Here is a 20,981-nt window from a genome sequence, read left to right on the forward strand (position 1 = left end):
AAGCCCGAAGTCTTTTCTTCCTCTTGCGGTACCCCCAGTCGTCCTTTTACTGGTGTCAGTTTAGGACCTGAAAGCAGAGAGCGGAGGTGGTGGGGTCACACTCTCTGGCCATCCCAGAGCTAGTCTGTGGCTACCAGGATACTTGATCTCGTCACCTTGTATTCTTTAGTCCAGCAGTCACCCAGTATTGTTTTGTTTTGTTTTGTTTTTTTGAGTGCCTGCCGGCAGCTTTTTTTTTACCAACTTGCAAACTTGAGGCAAAGTGAGATAGAGTCTTTGGTTTTGAGGCCTGGCATTTTTTTTTTGTTTTTTTTGCTTGAGTTTATAACCCTTTAGGAGGACGAGGACGAGTGGAAGGAGTAGTGGGAATTGCTAGCTACTGCCAAACCACTTTATATCTATAATTAAGCTAATATAAGAATCCATGCGGCCAAATGAAAAATGAAAAAAAAAAATACGTGTGTATGCTGCAAGGTTAACCATTGGTTAACTAAAAGCAGTATTTTGCTCTTCATGTCTATGTTAGGAAAACTCAAACAAGAACCATAATAGAGAGAATGGATTTTACGGCAATGTTCCTATAGCGACCGTTTTTTTTGCATCTGCACTGTCTCATCTGTTTCCAGCCATCTTAGAAAGAGGTATAGTCTCCCAGCAAGTTGTGACTGAGCGATAGGAGAAATCTTTGCCACCAGACAACCTGACACTTAATTGCTGTGCGTCCAGTTTTGGGCTCCTCAATCATCTGCATTACTCAGCTAGGCGGAAAAACGGAATTTTTAACTAAGGGCTTTTCAAAACTGCTGTATTATTTTTATAATTTGACTTAGCAGAGAACAAATGGATTCTGAAGTTTTAAACTAGCTTTAACCTCTTACTGTTTCTCACCGAGTTCATTGTGTGGCACAGTTACAGTGTTTATGCCAATACAGTGTAGATCTCATGCTATGTGGTTACATTTTCTACTAATCTGAAAATTTCTATAGTATTATGTCCATTTATTTGATTTGAGGGATGTTTGAGATTCATTTCGAGGAGTGGGTTAGTCGTATTTTATTCGCATACTGTTTTCAAATATTAGACTTAATAATTTTAAAAATACATATTCAGGCCTCTACTGTATGAATAACAGAGATAGTCTTTAATTTCCCTTCCCTTCCCCACAGAACACTTGGTGTAAATGGAATATTTGGTCTGTATATGTCTCACTTTCAGTAGTTTGAAAGTATTTAACAAAGACGATAACCATTTGGTATGAAAGCAAACACTGTGCCTGGTGCTCACAGTGAGTCCTTGAATATAGTGTCTACAACAGTTCTTTAGAGAACACTGAGTAGTTTACAGTTATATGGAATCTATTCAAAATAGAAAATTTAGAAAGAATAAATATAAAAAGTAGCTTTTAAGCTTCCTGAAGGCTTTAATTCTTTTAACAACCCTATAGAGGTAGATGCTTTTATTTTCCTGTTTTAAAGATGATGAAACTGAAACACAGAGAAATTGAGTAACTTGCTCAAGGTCACCCTAAGTGGCACACCCATTTAAACTCAGGCAGTCTGGTTCTAAAGCCCTGCTGCTAACTATTGAACTGTCGGGCCGCCCACTGTACAATGTGGCTTCTTTTTAAATTGCTTTTCAAGTATGAAATTATTTTTCTTTTTTCCACTGTCCCAGAAAGATCCATTTTTTGATGTGATGTGTCTAATTTATTGAGACCTAATTTCTCAAACCTGATTTGGCAAAGCAGGGACCAGAGGGAAGGTTTTAAGACTAGTTAGTCTTTTGGACCCATTCTGATTTTTATATCTACATTAATTCTTTTTATTCATTTTATTTATTTTTGAAACATGAACTCTTGTCACCCAGGCTGGAGTACGGTGACACTATCATGGCTCACTGTAGCCTCAACCTCAAGTGATCCTCCTACCCCAGCCTCCGGAGTAGCTGGGACCACAGGTATGCAACACCACACCCAACTAATTTTTTTTTTTTTTGAGACGGAGTCTCACTTTGTCTCCAGGCTAGATTGCAATGGTACGATATTGGCTCACTGGAACCTTGGACTCTCTGGTTCAAGCAATTCTCCTGCCGCAGCCTCCCGAGTAGCTGGGATTACAGGCATGTACCACCATGCCCTGCTAATTTTTGTATTTTTGGTAGAGACAGGGTTTCACCTTGTTGGCCAGGATGGTCTCAATCTCCTGACTGCGTGATCCACCCGCCTCAGCCTCCCAAAGTTCTGGGATTACAGGCGTGAGCTACCGTGCCTGGCCATGCCTAGCTAATTTTTAAATATTTTTGTAGAGGCAGAGTCTTCCCATGTTGCCCAGGCTGTTCTTGAACTACTGGGCTCAAGAGCTGCAGGTACTAGGGAGTCTGAGGCAGGAGGATCATTTGAGCCTAGGAGTTTGAATCCAGCCCAGGCAACATAGCCAGACCCAGTTTCTTAAAAGATGTATACATTTTAACTTGTCAGAGAAATAGGCTTAATTACTTTCCTGGTAAAGTAGCAGTGGCGTTCACTTTGCTCATCACTAAAAAAAATTTGTAAAGAACTGTCTAGCTTAAAAACGGCTTTATTCGTACACAAATTTAAATCAATCAGTTCTCTGTGTCTCTGTATATTTTGAATGCCTACCAAATAAATTCACTAAGACTATTATTCTTTGGAAAAAAATGTGAAAGAGGAAGTTAAAATAACACTGGTGGTTGGTGATTGGTGACTATTTTATTTTATTTTATTTTATTTTATTTGTTTGAGACCGAGTCTCTGTTGCCCAGGCTGGAGTGCAGTAGCGCGATCTCAGCTCACTACAACTGCTGCCTCCTGGGTTCAAGTGATTCTCCTGTCTCTGTCTTCTGAGTAGCTGCGATTACAGGCATGCACCACCATGCCCTGCTAATTTTTGTATTTTTAGTAGAGACAGGATTTCATCATGTTGGCCAGGCTGGTCTCGAACGCCTGACCTCAGGTGATCTGTCAGTCTCGGCCTCCCAAAGTGTTGGGATTACAGGTGTGAGCCTCTGCACCTGACTGTGACTATATTATTTTAAAGGCGTTCCATGATTTTCATTCATTGTTCTGGATGCCTCAAGACTTGACTTTTTTAAAAGGTAAAACTTAATAAAGCAAATATACAAATACTGTTAAGTAGCCCCATGTTGTGTGCACTTCTCATTCACCTTTGCTTCCAAATAATGTGATCCGAAGAATGTTATCCACTCAATAGGTTCTCAATAAATATTTATTTTGTGATAAACCTGTTGTGACCAAGTTGGTATACACATCCACTTGGCTAAATGTGGGATGTTAAATTGTAAAATGGTAATGTTAAAGCGTAAATTTATATAAATGAAATGTATATGGCCTATATTTATTGTCAGTATAAACTATCCAAGAGGACCATTAGGTATCTTAACAGGAAACCTTTTTCTTGAGCTTTATAAGAAAGTCATTGATAATAAACCTAATTTAGCTATTTTAGCACAAGCCCATTGTATGTAATACATCATGCCATTGACTCAATCTTTCAAGTTTCGCAGATTGACCTGGTCAGACTTTAGTTGTTACTTTTAGTGACATTTGCATTGAGAGATGAGCTGAGACTGGTGAAGATCCATTGTATGCCTAGCCCCTGTAAAGAAAACGCTATAATTAAGGTTAACCTAATTGTACTAAGCTGGTAACATTTTTAGCAGGAACCTACTCATTATTTCTTGAGATAATACTCATTAATTTACAATGGAAACTAGTCACTCATGGAAATGACCCTTCTACAGTGATACTGGTCATCAGGATGTATGTCTGATTCCCAAAAGCTCTAGGAGCTAGATTTTTTTTTTTTTTTTTTTTTTTTTTTTTTTTGATAGAAGTTGATTCCTCTATGGGTAAACTCTCGAGAATTTTTAGTGAAACTCCTAAGATTTTTGTAACTTGTTAGCATTAAAAAAGATAAGGGTTCAAAAAACTGATTTTCCTTTGGGAGGGGTTGATGAGATATAAGTAATTTTGAGTATCACTCATTCAAAAATAGGTGTGTGCTATGTGTGTGCACTGTGTGAGGCACTGGAGATAAAACTGAGCAAAGCAAAATCTTAACTTTCAAGTTCTAAAAGTCTGTAATAGATAATGTAAACCATCTTTAAGCAACTTCTATATATTTTTTGTTTGTTTGTTTTTGAGACAGAGTTTTGCTCTTGTTGCCCAGGCTGCAGTGCAATGGCATGATCTCAGCTCACCACAACCTCTGCCTCCCAGGTTCAAACAATTCTCCTGCCTCAGCCTCTCGAGTAGCTGGGATTACAGGCATGTGCCACCATGCCTAGCTAATTTTTTTGTATTTTTAGTAGAGATGGGGTTTCTCCATGTTGGTCAGGCTGGTCTTGAGCTTTGGACCTCAGATGATCCCCCTACCTCAGCCTCCCAAAGTGCTAGGATTACAGGTGTGAGGCACTGTGCCCAGCTTTTTTTGTTTGTTTGTTTGTTTGTTTTTTGAGATGGAGTCTTGTTCGCCACCCAGGCTGGAGTGCAGTGGCACAATCTTGAGTCACTGCAGCCTTCGCCTCCCAGGTTCAAGCACTTCTCCTGCCTCAGCCTCCGGAATAGCTGGGATTACAGGCATCCGCCATTATACCTGGTTAGTTTTTTGTATTTTTGTAGAGACAGTTTCACCATGTTGGCCAGGCTGGTCTTGAACTCCTGACCTCAAGTGATCTACCTGCTTCAGCCTCCCAAAGTTCTGGGTTTATAGGTGTGAGCCACTGTGCCTGACCTTATGTTATTCTAAATATATAATTGACACAAACAATACTTACTGAGCACCTGCTATAGATTAGATAATCTAGGCCCTTAGACACAGAACAGTGAACTAAAATGAAAATTCTGCTCAAGAGTGCTTACAATATGATAGGTAGAGACAAACAATAATTATATTAGTGGTAACAGTTGCTTTGGAGAAAAATGTTAAGCACAGAAGGAAAGTATGTGTGCAGTGGGGTGGTTTTGCATTTAAAATAGATTGATCAGGAAAACTTGTTTGAGAAAGTGACGTTTAAGCAAAGACCTAAGGTAGGCAAAGGTAGCCAGGAATGCATGTATCTGGGGAAAGTGTTCCTGGCAGGAGAAACAGGTACCACGTACCTGAGATGTGAGTATGCCTATTGAAGGAGCATGGTGTGGCTGGAGTAGGGTGACCGTGGGAGAAGAGTGTTAGGTTTAGAGTGTTGGGGATTTTGGGACTGTAAGTATAGGACCTTTTGCTCTGAATAAGGTAGAAAGCAATAAAGTTTCACAAAGAATAGTGACATAATCTGACTTCTAAAGCATCTTAATCAAATGGAAGATCTTTTGACTGACTTGGAATACTGGCCGCCTCACTGGTTTGTTGTATGTGTGACCTTAGGCAAGTCCCTTGAACCTCAGAAGTCTCAAATGGGGAGAAATTTCTTGAACACCTAGTGTGACAGCCTTTTATACTATGACCTCCTTTAATTTTCGTAAGCCCTATGATTTGTCAGTACTATTTCCCCATGTTTTACAGTTGAGGAAACTGAGGCACAGAAGAGCAACTTGCCTAAGGTTACAATAGCTTTGTCATGTTGGAGGCAGCATTTAAACCAGGTACTTTGACTCCAGAATCTATGCTCTTTGATGCTGTTCCTTAAAATAACATTCTTATTAGCAGTCCTTTCAGCTCCACAGGATTTTTGTAAATAAATATATTTATCTAGCATCTATACAATAATAATAGCTTATTTGTGGGTGGAGGGGGCTTGGTCTGTGCTAGGCACTGTCATAAGCATTTAACATATATTCACTGTGTAAACTTCATAACACCTTTTCAGGTAGGTACTATTATTTTCTCCATCATGTAGATGAGATTCCTGAGGATCACTTGCCAAGACCGCACAACTAGTAAGTAATGGAACTGGGGTTTGAACCCAGGCAGTCTGGCTCCAGAGACGCTTAACCACTCGACTATCCTTTGTCTTGAGGACAGTCTTGAGTTAAAACTCAAAACTTTAGGTAATTTTGAATTTGAGCTTAGTGACTAGAATTTTGTACTTTGGGCACTAGATTTTATATGCCTAAAGGTAATTCTCAATCTTTAAAGACTCTCCTACCTTCATAACTTGAATTAGCCTAAATTTTTCTCAGACTTTTCCCCCTGTAAGTCAAGGTTCAGGAAAAAGAGACCTTCTGGATTATGGGATGGGAGATTTCTGGGGGAAAAGGATGAGAATATAGCCTGTATAAAGAACAAAGTTAAAATGCGTTGGAATCTTTTTTACTGAAATCTATGTGACTTCTTTCCCTTCCATAATAAAGCAGTGATGGTGTTTTGTTTTTTTGTTTTTGAGATGGGGTCTTCCTTTGTTGCCCAGGCTGGAATGCAGTGGCGTGGTCATGATTCACTGCAGCCTTTTACTCCTGGACTCCAGTGATCCCCTCCTAGGTTCAAGTGAGCCTACCTCAGCCTTTTGAGTAGCTGGGACTATAAGCACATGCTACCACACCCAGTTAATTTAAATTTTTTGGTAGAGATAGAGTCTCGCCGTGGTGCCTAGGTGGTCCTGAATTTTCCTGGGCTCAAGGAATCCTCCCACCTCAGCCTCCCAAAGTGTGGGGTTACAAATGTGAACCACTGCACATGGCCTGGTGTTGTTTTTTTAATACCAAGATACTGCACTTCTTCCAATTCTTTGAGAAAAATTAATGATCCAGAGAACGCTACTTTATTTGTCCTGTGTCTTCTCATACTCCATTAGAGAGAAGTCAACCCAAATTAAAACCTGACTTTCACCAGAGAACGTAGCTTCTCCTGCACATCTCTTAAATACCTTTTCCTGCCAGAAATGGAAGTTGGCAATGTGACATCCAAAAATCAAAGTTCTTTGAGTATGATACCCTGTAGTGGCTGTGTGTTTTTCACTCCCCCTCATTGCTGTCAACTAATTAATAACTTCTCAATCATACCACCATTCTCTCTGTCCCCCACCCCTTCTCCCAGCAAGTTTGTTCGAGACTGTGAGACCTGGCTAGACAACCTACTTTTGCAGTTCGTGGACCTCTGTGACTCCAGTGAACCTTTAATTCTCTCTCAACCACCCACTCCTAGAATCATATACTATTTTGTCATCTCCTAGACTTTGTCTACTTGGAATCTTTTTTTTTTTTAAGAGATGGAGAGTTCTCTCTGTTGCCCAGGCTGGAGTGCAGTGGTACAGTCATAGGTCATTGCACCTGCAAACTCCTGGGCTCAAGTGGTCTTCCACCTCAGCCTCCTGAGTAGCTGGGACTACAGTTGTGCACCACCGCGCCTGGCTCCACTTGGAATCTTAACCTCAATGCCTTCCACAACACTGATCTACTTGAAGTTTGCTATATATAACTGCCTTTGTCACCGTCTTTCTCTATCTGAAATGCCCCTTTTTCCCTTCTTGTTAATTCCTTACTCATTCTCCAGGGCAGTGTTACTCAACGTGTTTTTTGTTGTTGTTGTTGTTGTTTAAGACAGGGTCTTGCTCTGTCGCCCAGGCTGGAGTGCAGTGGCGCCATCATGGCTCGTTGCAGCCTTGACCCCCCAGGCTCAAGTAATCCTCCCACCTCAGCCCTCTGAGTAGCTGGGACTACAGGTTTGCGCTGCCACACCTAGCTCATGTTTTTGATTTTTAGTAGAGATGAGGTCTCACTATGTTGCCCAGGCTTGTCTTGAACTCCTGGGTTCAAGTGATTCTCCCACCTTGGCCTTCCGTAGTGCTGGGATTACAGACCTGAGCCATTGTGCCTGGGCTAACCTTTATTTTTTAATCCCTGTCCTTTCTCAGTAAATATTTCTTCTGTCCTCCGAAAGTCCCTGCTTAACAAATTGGTTTCTTTCTGTGATCTATAAAACGCTGTCCCTGACTGTTCTCAAAATGAGTTTAGGTGATCCTTCAGGGTTCCCATAATGCCCCTATTCGTGTCTTCATCATTGTACTTCTCCAGTATTTGATGGTTATGTACCACCAGATATTAATTTCTTTGAGGGAGGCAAATACTGGTTTTGGGTTTTGTGTCACCCAGGCTGGAGTGTAATGGCACGATCTCGGCTCACTGCAACCTCTGCCTCCCAGGTTCGAGCGATTCTCCTGCCTCAGCCTCCTGAGTAGCTGGGATTACAGGCACGTGCCACTATGTCTGGCCAATTTTTGTATTTTTGGTAGAGACGGGGTTTCACCATGTTAGTCAGGCTGGTCTTGAATTCCTGACCTCAGGTGATCCGCCCACCTCAGCCTCCCAAAGTGCTTGGATTACAGACGGGAGCCACTGCACCTGGCTTGTACCTCTGTTTTCCTGCCACTTGGCTTAATGCTTACTTGTAGTTGGTGAGGTTTTTTCAAATGTTAAAGAGATTCTAAGTAGACTGATGAATTCTTAGGTTGAAAGGATAAACTTACTAAAAGTATAGGAGTATATGAGACCTGACAAAATAAACCATAGCTTCCTCCAAAAATAGTATGATGGCCTGAATCTAGATAATTTAAGGCCACTTTTGGTCTGATATTCTAGGATGATGGTTTATTATGGAGTAACTTTTAAAGAGAACGTTAAATAATGCTTTTGACCCAGTATTTAACCTGGGGTTATTAAACACCAAAGACTTGATAAAATAATTTAGAATCATAAACTCTTTAACTCAGCGTAAGCCAAACATTTAAGCACAGAATCCCCCACTTTATTATTTATTTCCAAAGCATCTGTTAACGTGAATGTATTTTGGGAAACTGAGTTCTCATTTGAAATTCAGAGAGATTAAATCACTTGCTGAATGAATATTGGGTTGAACTATATTAAATTGCTGATATTAGACATGTTGACTTACAAAAGGCCCTTCCATGTGGTTCAACCGAATGTCATATGATTGCTTAGTGGCAACTACAAATCTAGAGTCCTAACTTCTGGTTTAGTTCTCTTTGAAGATTTAACTTTTGAGGATGTGTTTATACTGTCACCTTCATCAGTATCAGCTACCAGTGCACACTGATTGAGTGCTTATTTTGGGTATAGCTCAGTATTGGCTCTAGAGTTTTGTTTTGTTTTTAAGGTATAAGATGAAATCCGCTCACCAAGTTTTATGAATTTCAAGTGGAGAAAGAGATTAGTCTTCCAGTGTATGTTAATAGTTATTAGTCTTACTAAAAAAGAAAATGGGCCCTTTGGTTGTTAATGTGTGAGAAATGTTGGTTTAAAAATTAAGTTACTGAGTGGCTCCTTGAACTAAATCAATGTTAATGAGGTTTTGCTGTGCCTGGTTTGTTTTTCCCTTTTTCTCTAACCTGTAATTTTTAAGCTCACTCCATTAGGGATTTCCTCTAATACTTTTGGTGAGTTCAACCATTAGAAACACAATAAAGTTGTGTCACTATCCAACTCAGTTCTTGCATAGACCTTCTTTGAAATAAAATGTGTGAAGCTGTTCCGAAAAAATTTTAGTGACTGACTTCATGTATTACATTGAGATGTATTTTCTCATTACTGTTATTTTGTTATAACTCTTTGAATACTTGTTAAATGATATGATTTTAAAGTGTGTTTGATGTATTTATAGGATGGAAGATGCTAATTCTGAAAAGAGTGTAAACGAAGAAAATGGAGAAGTATCAGAAGACCAGTCTCAAAATAAGCACAGTCGTCACAAAAAAAAGAAGCATAAACACAGAAGTAAACATAAGAAACATAAACATTCCTCAGAAGAAGACAAGGATAAAAAACATAAACATAAGCATAAACACAAGAAACACAAAAGAAAAGAGGTTATCGATGCTTCTGATAAAGAGGGTATGTCTCCAGCAAAAAGAACTAAACTTGATGATTTAGCTTTGCTAGAAGACTTGGAAAAACAGAGAGCCTTGATTAAGGCCGAACTTGATAATGAGTTAATGGAAGGAAAGGTCCAATCTGGTATGGGGCTCATTTTGCAAGGTTATGAGTCTGGCTCTGAAGAAGAAGGGGAGATTCATGAGAAGGCAAGAAATGGAAATAGGTCTGGTACTAGATCTTCAAGTACAAAGGGGAAACTTGAACTTGTGGACAATAAAAATACTACAAAAAAACGAAGTAAAAGCAGATCCAAAGAACGGACTAGACATAGGTCTGATAAAAAGAAAAGTAAGGGGGGTATTGAAATTGTTAAAGAGAAAACAACTAGGAGCAAGTCAAAGGAGAGAAAAAAATCTAAAAGCCCATCCAAAAGAAGTAAGTCTCAAGATCAAACAAGGAAATCAAAATCCCCTATCCTTAGAAGGCGATCTCAAGAGAAAATTGGTAAGGCCAGATCTCCTACTGATGATAAGGTTAAAATTGAAGATAAAAGTAAATCAAAAGATAGGAAAAAATCCCCAATTGTAAATGAAGGTAGAAGTCGCGATCGATGTAAAAAATCCAGATCCCCAATTGATTTAAGAGGTAAATCCAAAGATGGAAGGTCACGGTCCAAAGAGAGAAAATCAAAACGGTCTGAAACTGATAAAGAAAAGAAGCCAATTAAATCTCCCTCTAAAGATGCCTCATCTGGGAAGGAAAATAGGTCACCCAGTAGAAGACCTGGTCGTAGTCCTAAAAGAAGAAGTTTGTCTCCAAAACCACGTGATAAATCAAGAAGAAGCAGGTCTCCACTTTTAAATGATAGAAGATCGAAGCAGAGCAAATCTCCCTCTCGAACACTGTCTCCTGGTAGAAGAGCCAAGAGCCGATCCTTAGAAAGAAAACGAAGAGAACCAGAGAGAAGACGACTTTCTTCTCCCAGGTAACGTTTACAAAATGTTAAAGCTTTTTACCAATGCATGAGATTTTACACGGAAAACTAGAACTTGTGGACAATTAAAAATGAAGTAGTAAGTAAAAATAAAAATAAGTGAAGTAGTGACGAGTTTCATAATTTTAAGTAATCCAGTCCATTAACCATGTTAATATTTGCACTTTTGTCAATGAGTATTGTAATTATAGGTGTTTAACAAATACTGAGCTTGATGATAGAATTGGGTTTTTTTTCACATTGTTGATTTAATACCTAGTTTGCTAAGGCACTCCTTTCAATCCATGTAATTTGGCTGATAAATCTTCATTGGGACCGTGCAGAGAGAGGATTATTACTTCATTGAACAGTGATAGGCTGAAACTTTTTGAAAAGGGGGAAAGGTAATCAGTTTAACGATTGTATTCTGTTCATTTTCTTGTATTTGCATGAGTTTTAAATTTTAACAGTATAAATAGAAACCAATACCAACATTTTTTGGTCGCCAAGGTATAATTAAAATGGAAAATTTTGTAATACATATAATCTCATTGTTGACAAGTAGTCCTCTTAAGCTTAAGAAGAATAGTATAAAAAATTATTTTCTACTATTTGAATAATATATTGTCTTAGTTCTTATAAATCCTCATGTGATTATCTTAACTCATCAGGTGAAGGGGCTCTCATACCTAATTTATAAATGGAGAAATAGAATCAGATAATTTATATAATTTACCTAGGATCATAGAACGAAAGTATTTGCAGGGAGGAGGAGCGTTTATACCACTTAAACTACTTTAGAAACTGATTTCTTAATATCTTTTATATTTAATATTTACATATTATGAAATTGCCAGCCAGGTTTTGCTTATTAAAAGAATATTGGCTTATACTGTGTAAGGATGTTATTAATTCGTAGCCATTTACTGTGTTCATATTAATATTTTCTGTGAATGGGTATAAATACAAACTGACCCTGAAAGTGAAGTCATCATATTTTCAGAGAAATTTCAAATTTAATTTCCAAGTGCTATGTCTTAAGAGAGTCTTGTTGGCACTGTGATTAAATAGCCCCTTTTTCCTTTGGCTTCCTGGATGGAGGCAGTTATTAGTTTTACTGATTCTGTTATCTCAAGTGCTTCTTAATTATCCTGGTGGTCTTTCAGTTTGCTTTCAGTTTGAAGAGCAAATTCTGAGGAGTTTATTAAAGACTAGAGCTGAGTATTTGAAACAAAATTTTTTTTTTAATTACAGAAGTGGTGCATACTTATTAAAGAGAAATCCAAATAAGCCTGTAAATTGGCTCCCTTTTCGTTTCTCCAGTACTACTCCTTAGAAATTTATGTTCTCTTAGCTCTTTCATTGCACAGACAATAACATGGATATGAGGGAATTTTTTTTTTTTTTTTTTAATGAAACTGGAGTCATTCATATTCACATGTGGCTTTTTTCAGGAAACATTTCTGTGACAAAACATAGAGATTCTTTTTCATTCTGCCTAACAGCAACTGGTATTTCAATGTAGATGTATTACAGTATCATTCTCCTGTTGAAACTGATGAAAAATTTAGGCTGGTTCCAATTTTTCACTATTATATGCAAAGATGTCCATTGGTTATGTGTGAGGTTTCTTTATAGAATAGATTTGTAAAAGTGGACTTGCAAAGTCTCAGGGTATGTACATTTACATTTTAGAAAGTTATTGCTAAATTTCCATCCAGGAGATTAGATCAATTTCTACTTCTTTGACTACGTAAACTGCCCTTTTTCCTAAAACTTTATTAGGAAAGTTTAGGAAGATCTTTATTACCAGGATACCATATAGTATTTTGTCACCCTTAAAACAAAAAAAGTCCAAAAATTGTTTTAATCGAAATTTCTTAGATGGCTAGTGAGGATGAACATGTTTATTTTCTTTATTTTTCTTTCTTTTTTTTTTTTTAATTTTTCTTTTTTTTTTTTTTGAGACCGAGTCTCGCTCTTTTGCCTGGCTGGAGTGCAGTGGTGCAGTCTCGGCTCACTGCAACCTCCGCTTCCCGGGTTCAAGCAGTTCTCCTGCCTCAGCCTCCCCAAGTAGCTGGGACTATAGGCGCGTGCCACCATACCCTGCTAATTTTTTTTTTTTTTTTTTTTGTATTTTTAGTAGAGACGAGGTTTCCCCATGTTGGCCAGGCTGGTCTCGAACTCTTGACCTCAAGTGATCCGCCTGCCTTGGTCTCCCAAAATGTTGGAATTACAGGCATGAGCCACTGTGCCTGGCCCGTTTATATTTTTTAACTGGCCTTTGAGACTGTGCGTGTGGGCGAGCAGATTAAATAAAAGAGTTTCCTCAGATGACCCTATCAAGAAAGCACTACCAAGAAGTAAGCACTGCAGATCTGAGTCAAAGTCTACCTTGCTCATTTTGGCTGGATCAGAGAAAGATTCTTGGGTTCTGTATACTGTGCTGAAACATGCAAGACAGGTTGTGTTTTTAGGTTTTTATTAAATGAGGAAGGCTGGGTGCAGTGGCTCACGCCTGTAATCCAGCACTTTGGGGAGGCTGGGACAGGTGGATCACCTGAGGTCGGGAGTTCGAGACCAGCTTGACTGACATGGAGAAATCCTGTCTCTACTAAAAATACAAAATTAGCTGGGCGTGATGGCTCATGCCTGTAATCCCAGCTACTCGAGGCTGAGGCAGGAGAATCGCTTGAAGCTGGGAGACGGAGGTTGCAGTGAGCCGAGATCGCACTATTGCACTACAGCCTGGACAACAAGAACTAAACTCCGTCTCAAAAAAATAATAATAAATTAGGAAAATACTGTAATGTTATTATTTGATTATGGAGACAAACCTATTTACAGTCTGACTGTTCAGATTAAATAGTTGTGTCCAAAGCTGGAATAACATTAAGAAATGTTCAAAACCTGTTTTGAAAAATTAAGCTGTAGAAAGGCCTGTTGTAATACAAATATCACATTAAACGAGTAAAACTCACTGAAAGGTACTTCTGTGATAAGTGTTGAAAAGTTGGGTTTTTGTGGGGTTTTTTGGGGAGGCTGGAGGCAAGGTCACACTCTTGTCACCCAGGCTGGAGTGCAGTGGCATGATCTCTGCTCACTGCAGCTTCTGCCTCCCAGACTCACGCAATCCTCCCACTTGAGCCTCCCTAGTAGTTGGGACTATATTCACATGCCACCACACTTGTCTAATTTTTATATTTTTTGTAGAGATAGGGTTTCGCCATGTTACCCAGGCTGGTCTCAAACTCCTGAGCTTAAGTGATCCGTCTGCCTCAGCTTCCCAAAGTGCTGGGATTACGAGTGTGAGCCACCACACCTAGCTATTGTTTTTGGTTTTTTGAGACAAGTTCTCACTCTGTCACCTGGGCTGCAGTGGCACAAACACAGCTACTGCAGCCTCAACCTCGTGGGCTCAGGTGATCCTCCCTCAGCCTCTGAAAGTGCTGGGATTACAAGTGTGAACCACTGTGCCTGGCCTATTATACTTGACATTAAAAATAAGATTTTTGGCCAGGCATGGTGGCTCACGCCTGTAACCTCAGCACTTTTGGAGGCCGAGGGAGAACCACTTGAGGCCAGGAGTTCGAGACCAACCTGGGCAACATAGCGAGACCCCCATCACTACAAAACAAAATTAGTCAGGTGTGGTGGCATGCCCTTAACGGTTCCAGCTACTCAGGGGGGCTGAAATGGAAGGATTGCCTGAGCCTGGGAGGTCAAGGCTGCAGTGACCCATGTTCGCGCCACTACACTCCAGCCTAGGTGACAGAGTTAGACCCTGTCTCAAAAAAAAAAAAAGAAAGAAAAGATCCTTAATTGGAGAAATGTCAAAATGTAGAAAGAAAAAGTCTTCAATGGAAATGGGATATTTGAGTAAATGGAATATTATACTCACGTGGGCAGGTTTTATTTGGGTTGTTTATTTGAAATTAGAATCAGTAACTTTACTGGTACGAATAACCTTTAGTAATTCTTCAAATTGTGGGACCAGAGGAAATAAGACCTTTCATTGTTTGCCTGCAATAACACTAAAATGTCATTGTGGCCATCTGAGTAAGTTTTGTTACAAAACACATTAATCAGAGTTCACTCTCTTTAGGCTAGTGTGCCTTTTCTTACAGATATTCCTTGCATATAGAAAACAAATCATTTACTTTGATTTGTTTTTCTTTTAACTTGCATTTGATCCCCTTAAGAACACGACCTCGAGATGATATCCTCAGTAGACGTGAAAGATCAAAAGATGCCAGCCCCATCAATAGATGGTCTCCAACCCGAAGAAGAAGTAGATCTCCCATTAGAAGGAGGTCTCGTTCCCCACTCAGACGTAGCAGGTCTCCAAGAAGAAGAAGCAGGTCTCCTCGGAGAAGGTAAAGACATTTCATCCTTGTGATTCATTAAACTCTGAATGTTTTTAAACCACCAATGAGCTCAGTTGATAGGTTTTCTTTTGACCAGTTTTCTCTGAAAAATCGTAGTTGTGTTCCCAGTTTCCTTTTACCAGCAGTCTTTACACGTGGGTTTTCTTTTATGTCGTTTCCTTTGAATTTTAACCAAATCATTACTCATTTAAGATGCAATAAAATTAATCTTTCAAGAGTAGGACTTTTTTCTCTCTTTTATAAGAGATAAATATTAAATGAGCCAGGCCTAGGGATTTTTTTTTTTTTTTAACTGGCAAGGTAGATCATATAGTAGTAAATAGCCCAGTTTCTTGTCATTTTATATTAATTTTGCATATTGATAGTTACTGTAGACTTTGGCCAAGGCCTATTTAATTTGCCATAGAAACCACTTTATCTGAAGCATATGTAGTCAGTAGTAGGTTAAAAAGGTGATTTATAAAGCAGGGAATCATTTTTTAAAATTCATACATACATGAAATATTTTGATATAAAACATAAATGGGTATTTGTTCGCCAGTCTTTTAACATTTTTAATTGAAGTAATAAGTGAATGTAATTCTTAAAAAACAAAGGCTTATATTGTAGTCATCTCTACATATCTCTCAGAATTTTTGTATGCTGTATTCCTAGAAGTGGAAATGCATGGTCTGAGTACACTCTGGACAATGAGGGGTTTTATTTATTTATTTTTTTTAGACAAAGTCTCACTCTGTTGCCCAGGCTGGAGTGCAATGGCGCGATCTCACTGCAACCTCCACCTCCCGAGTTCAAGCAATTCTCCTGCCTCAGCCTCTCAAGTAGCTGGGACTACAGAGGTGCGCGTGCCACCATGCCTGGCTAAATTTTTTTTTTTTTTTTTGTATTTTTTTAAATAGAGATGGAGTTTCACCATGTTGGTCAGGCTGGTCTCAAACTCCTGACCCCAAGTGATCCGCCCGTCTTGGCCTCCCGAAGTGCGGGGATTACAAGCATGAGCCGCCGCACACAGCCACAATGAGGGTTTTTAATACCACCCCTCACCCATGTTTCTCTTTTGCCTATTTTCATCACACCTTTTTGTTCTTCTAGAGTCAGTGTAATCATTGTGATCATGTATGTATTCATTGCTGGGCAAATAGGCGGGGGAGGAGGGCAGAGAGGACCTGCCTTCTGAGACTGCTAGTCTGCTGGCTCCAAGCTCATCTTATGACTTGCTTTTTTCTCTCTTCCCTTTTTATAAAAAATTTCTTGTGTTCTGAAATTTTATTATGTGCCTCTATATGTGGATCTTTATCCCCATTTATTTTGCTAATTACTAGATAGGGCCTTTAAAGCAGGGAGTTTATGGCCTTCTGGGAAATGTTTGTGCTTTTTTTTGTTTTCTTTCTGTTTTTTTCCAATTGGACCTTCTGTATCGCTCCATATATTAATGTTTCATTCTTGTTTTCCAGAAATAGTATTTCTTATCTCTCAGACAATAGTGAGGTTATTTTGTACGATTTTTGTTCTTTATAGTTTTCTTTGCTATATTTTGTTTCTTCCCAGATTCCTTTTGCTGCATGTTTACCTTTCATTTGAAGACTTTTCTCACACAGCTGGACCCTTCATTGCTGCCTATTCTGACTTAATATTTAGGTACTCAGGAAGCTGAATGGGATTTTTCTTCTATTGTGACAGTATAGAACTTGCCAGCTAGTGGTTATCACTTCAGGGTAATTAGATATTTTTGGATATTGGTGACTGTAGATGTATTTTCTTAGGCTATGAGTTTTCCAGAATCCTTTCATCTCCTCCTGGGAAATAGACCTGGCTACCAGTAGAGTTCTCTTTCTTCATAATGTAAGCTTCCTTATAATCCCTCTATTTTTGGTGTGTGCCTCTCAGCGTCTGGAATGGCCAACACTTCCCTAGAAAGTAAATCTTAAGTGTTCTGCTAGAATGCGAAGGGAATGGTTGACGTTTTCCACTGAGTTGGGGAGGGGAGTCTGGCTGTTTATAAAGGCTTTCAACCAATTCTGTCTTCAGCTCTTACCTCACACCATCTTGCGGAAGATAGGGAGTCTTCAATTCCTGAGGCTTTCTGGGAGTGTTGTGACATGTTCTGTTTCTGATTTACCTTGTGTGTTCATGTTGGACCAATATTCAGCTCAATTTGATCTGTTACTATTCTTTACTCCAATTTGCACATTCCAAGGTTTTCTTCTCATCTCTGCTATCATATCTCTTGACATTCTCCTTGCCTGAGGGTTTTCCTCCCCTCCCCACCCCACCCCACTCCACCCCTGGCCTCCCTTCTCTTTTTTCTCTCCCCTCTGCCCTCTCCCCTCTCCCCTCTCCCCTCTTCTCTTTTCTCTTCTTTCTTGAGATAGGATCTTGCTCTTTTGCCCAGACTGGAGTGCAGTGGTGCAGTCATGACTCACTGCAGCCTCAACCTCCTGGGCTCAAGGAATCCTCCCAAGAAGCTGGGAGTATAGGCATGTGCCACCACATCCAGCTGATTTTTTTGTATGTTTTGTGGAGACGGGGTTTCGCCATGTTGCCCAGGTTGGTCTCAAACTCCCGAGCTCTGCCTGTCTTGGCCTCCCAAAGTGCTGAGATTATATGTGTGCACCACTGCACCTGGCCCCCAGTTTTTTTTGTTTTTTGTTTTTTTTTTGTAAGTACTCGTTTGCTCTCATTTTAGTAAGATTTCTTTAAGTTGAGCTCGTTGAAACATACATATAACTTACATAAAGTAAAATGCTTTTTAGTGTAAAGTTGTGTGTATTTTGACAGACACAGAAGTCACACTCAAGTTAGAGAATGTTTTCATCACTCCAAGTTCCCTTTTGCCCCTTTTCAGTCTCTCCCTTCACTCCAGTGCTTGTGTACACAACATTGATGCTATAAGAATACAAAGAAACAGTAGGTATTTATCCCCATAGAGCTTACATTTAAGTTCAAGTTCATATCCATGGGCATAATTTCTTAGTTCAGAATTTGATAAGGAATGGTTGTGTTTTAGTTATCTTCAGCTAAGCTGATTATCTCAGTCTGATGTTCTGTTCTTTTTCTTAAAATTTTCAAACGACCTTTTTAAAAAATAGACTATATTTTTAGAAGAGTGTTAGGTTTACAGCAAAATTGAGTAGAAAGTAGAATATCTATATATCCCCTGTGCCCACACATGCATGCCTTTTCCCACTTTGACATTTAAAAAAATGTATACCTGTTTTTTCTTCTCCTTTAAATAGGGACAGAGGTCGGAGGAGCAGATCACGCTTGAGAAGGCGCTCTCGATCACGGGGTGGTCGTAGACGAAGGAGCAGAAGCAAAGTAAAGGAAGATAAATTTAAAGGAAGTCTTTCTGAAGGAATGAAAGTTGAGCAGGAATCTTCGTCTGATGATAAGTAAGAATAGAACTTTCCCATAACTTTGTTTTTCCAGTTTAGAGAAGTCTTATTTGGCCTGGAAGTTGTTAAATAATTTCCACCTAAATATTATAAGTGGCTCCATTAATTTGGCTCTGAATTTAAAAGTTAGTCTTTTGTGAATATTGTGTAGGTTGTATCAGAGTTAGTAAGTGGTTTTCTGAATTTAGGTGTTTCAGCTTTGGCTGGAGTGAATATTGGGCCTTCATTTTATTGTGAGCCTACCGTTTGTTTTTATTATGAACACTAATAAAATGCAGAGCCAGAGTTACCAGATTTTGGGAGGAATTTTCTATAAAAGTTTAGATTTTTTTTTTTTTTTTTTTTTTTGAGACAGTGTCTCTCTCTGTCACCCAGGTTGGAGTACAGTGGTGTGATCTTCGCTTGCTGTAAACTCCACCTCCCGGGTTCACGCCATTCTCCTGCCTTAGCCTCCCGAGTAACTGGGACTACGGGCGCCCACCACCAAGCCCAGCTAATTTTTTCTATTTTTAATACAGACGAGGTTTCACCGTGTTAACCAGGATGGTCTCGATCTCCTGACCTCGTGATCTACCCGCCTTGGCCTCCCAAAGTACTGGGATTACAGGTGTGAGCCACCGCGCCCGGCCAAAGTTTAGACCTTTGAGTTTGCGTTAGATGATACATACTTTGCAATTGAGGCTATTTTGTGGTGGGTGTCCTTGTTACAATGTGAAAATGTAGAAGCATTTCAAGTGCCTGTTACAATTGTGGGGACATTTTTCCCTGTCTCTACAAAAAATACAAAAATTAGCCAGGCCTGGTGGCACACGCCTGTAGTCAGGAGGCTGAGGTGGGAGGATCGCTTGACCCTGTGGGGAGGAGGTTGCAGTGAGCTGTGATCACACCACAGCACTCCAGCCTGAGCAAAAAGAGTGAGACCCTGTCTCAAAAAACAAAAATAAATAAAATGCAAACTTAATTGTCTAAGTGGAATATCTCAAAAATAAATGGGACAAATCTAGAGCCATTCTCAACAGGAGGTTATTTGCCTCCCTGGGGACATGTCTGAGGACATTTCTTCTTGTGATTGTTGGCTAGAGGCCAGGGATACTACATTCTACAGTGCACAGGATAACCACCCCCGACACACACACACACACACACACGCAACTATCCATATCCGAAAATAAATCATGCTAAGGATGAAAAACCCTGATTAAAACCAGGTGATTAAGAAAGTTGGATTGGGGAAGGGCATTCTACATAGATTCTGATATAATCAGAGTGTAGTTTGCCTATTCTGCAGCAAACATTCAGCAAGTAGGATCATTGAAAACATTGCACTGGGAAGGATCATAAAGATTGTGGAGGTTGGTGTTTGAGGGATAGGTGCGGAGGGTTGAAGGTAGTGTTTCGGAGTAGAGCCACATTCCCCTTAAGATTATTTGCATGTGCATTTTTGATAGAGAAATACGGCTATTGCTTTCTTGAGCTTTTAGGCAGTTCTGACATCCAGAAAAGGTACCAATTTACTTATCTTACCCTTGCCGTGAGAAAAGTAAGGCTAGAGAGGTAAAGTGACTTCACTAAGATCATGAAAAAACTAGTGGTAACTTTTGTAAACCTGGAGTTATTTCTTTTATTCCCAATTTTGGTGCCATGAAATAGATGAGAAGAAAACAGACAAAGTTAGGTTACTTCCCTGCATTTGAAACCAGGCAGTTAACTGAGATGGTTTGGAAATAAGGGTAATATGACTTAAGACTTTTGCTCTAACTTACTGATACCTACATTTTCCTGTCTTTAAAATGTAGAAGGGGTATGGTTTTAGAATCTCTAAGGGTGTTTGAATTTTTCTTTAAGCCTTGAAGACTTTGATGTAGAGGAAGAAGATGAAGAAGCCCTGATAGAACAGAGAAGAATCCAAAGGCAGGCAATTGTTCAGGTATGTGATTTTAATGAAAAATAATCATTGTTGTAAAATAAAGATTTTTTTGCTTTAACAAAAAAGTAACATTAATAACAGTTTAACAGGTCCTTAGAAAAGGAGAGTATATATAAAATTATCTTCATGAGATTTGAAAAAATGATCATTTTTTTTAGTTACTAAAACTGAGATAGTTGCTCTTTGTTGGTTATACATAGAATTCTGGTTGTTTATACATAGAATTCTGATATAAACCTCTTCTGTAATACATAAGACTTTGAGGTTTGCTTTCTTTTTAAGTTAATGAACACGTATGAGTGTAGAATAAACTGGAGGAATTTTATTTAACAAAAAATTATGCATGTTACTATGAATAAAGTAAATATTTTAATATCTAGTAATGGCAAGTTTTGTAATGTGAATGTGGTAGTTTAAATGAAACATTTGAAAAATAATTTTAAGACTAGAGCCAGATGATGAAGAAGATTGGGTGGGGAAAGAATGTTGTACAAAG

At 39.1% G+C, this 20,981-nt stretch overlaps 1 protein-coding gene across 4 annotated transcripts in view; it reads left to right on the top strand.

The window, feature by feature from the left end:
* Positions 1-20,981, top strand: part of PRPF4B (pre-mRNA processing factor 4B) — a 43,575-nt gene that overhangs the window by 659 nt on the left and 21,935 nt on the right. For all 4 annotated transcript variants that reach the window (XM_025382907.1, XM_025382906.1, XM_025382908.1 and 1 more), the window contains exons 2-5: positions 9,591-10,787; positions 14,978-15,151; positions 18,400-18,555; positions 20,404-20,485. In XM_025382907.1, coding sequence (XP_025238692.1) covers positions 9,591-10,787; positions 14,978-15,151; positions 18,400-18,555; positions 20,404-20,485 — 1,609 coding nt within the window. The remainder of the gene's footprint in view (positions 1-9,590; positions 10,788-14,977; positions 15,152-18,399; positions 18,556-20,403; positions 20,486-20,981) is intronic.

The sequence above is a fragment of the Theropithecus gelada genome, chromosome 4 (assembly GCF_003255815.1).
Source record: "Theropithecus gelada isolate Dixy chromosome 4, Tgel_1.0, whole genome shotgun sequence".
NCBI lineage: Eukaryota > Metazoa > Chordata > Mammalia > Primates > Cercopithecidae > Theropithecus > Theropithecus gelada.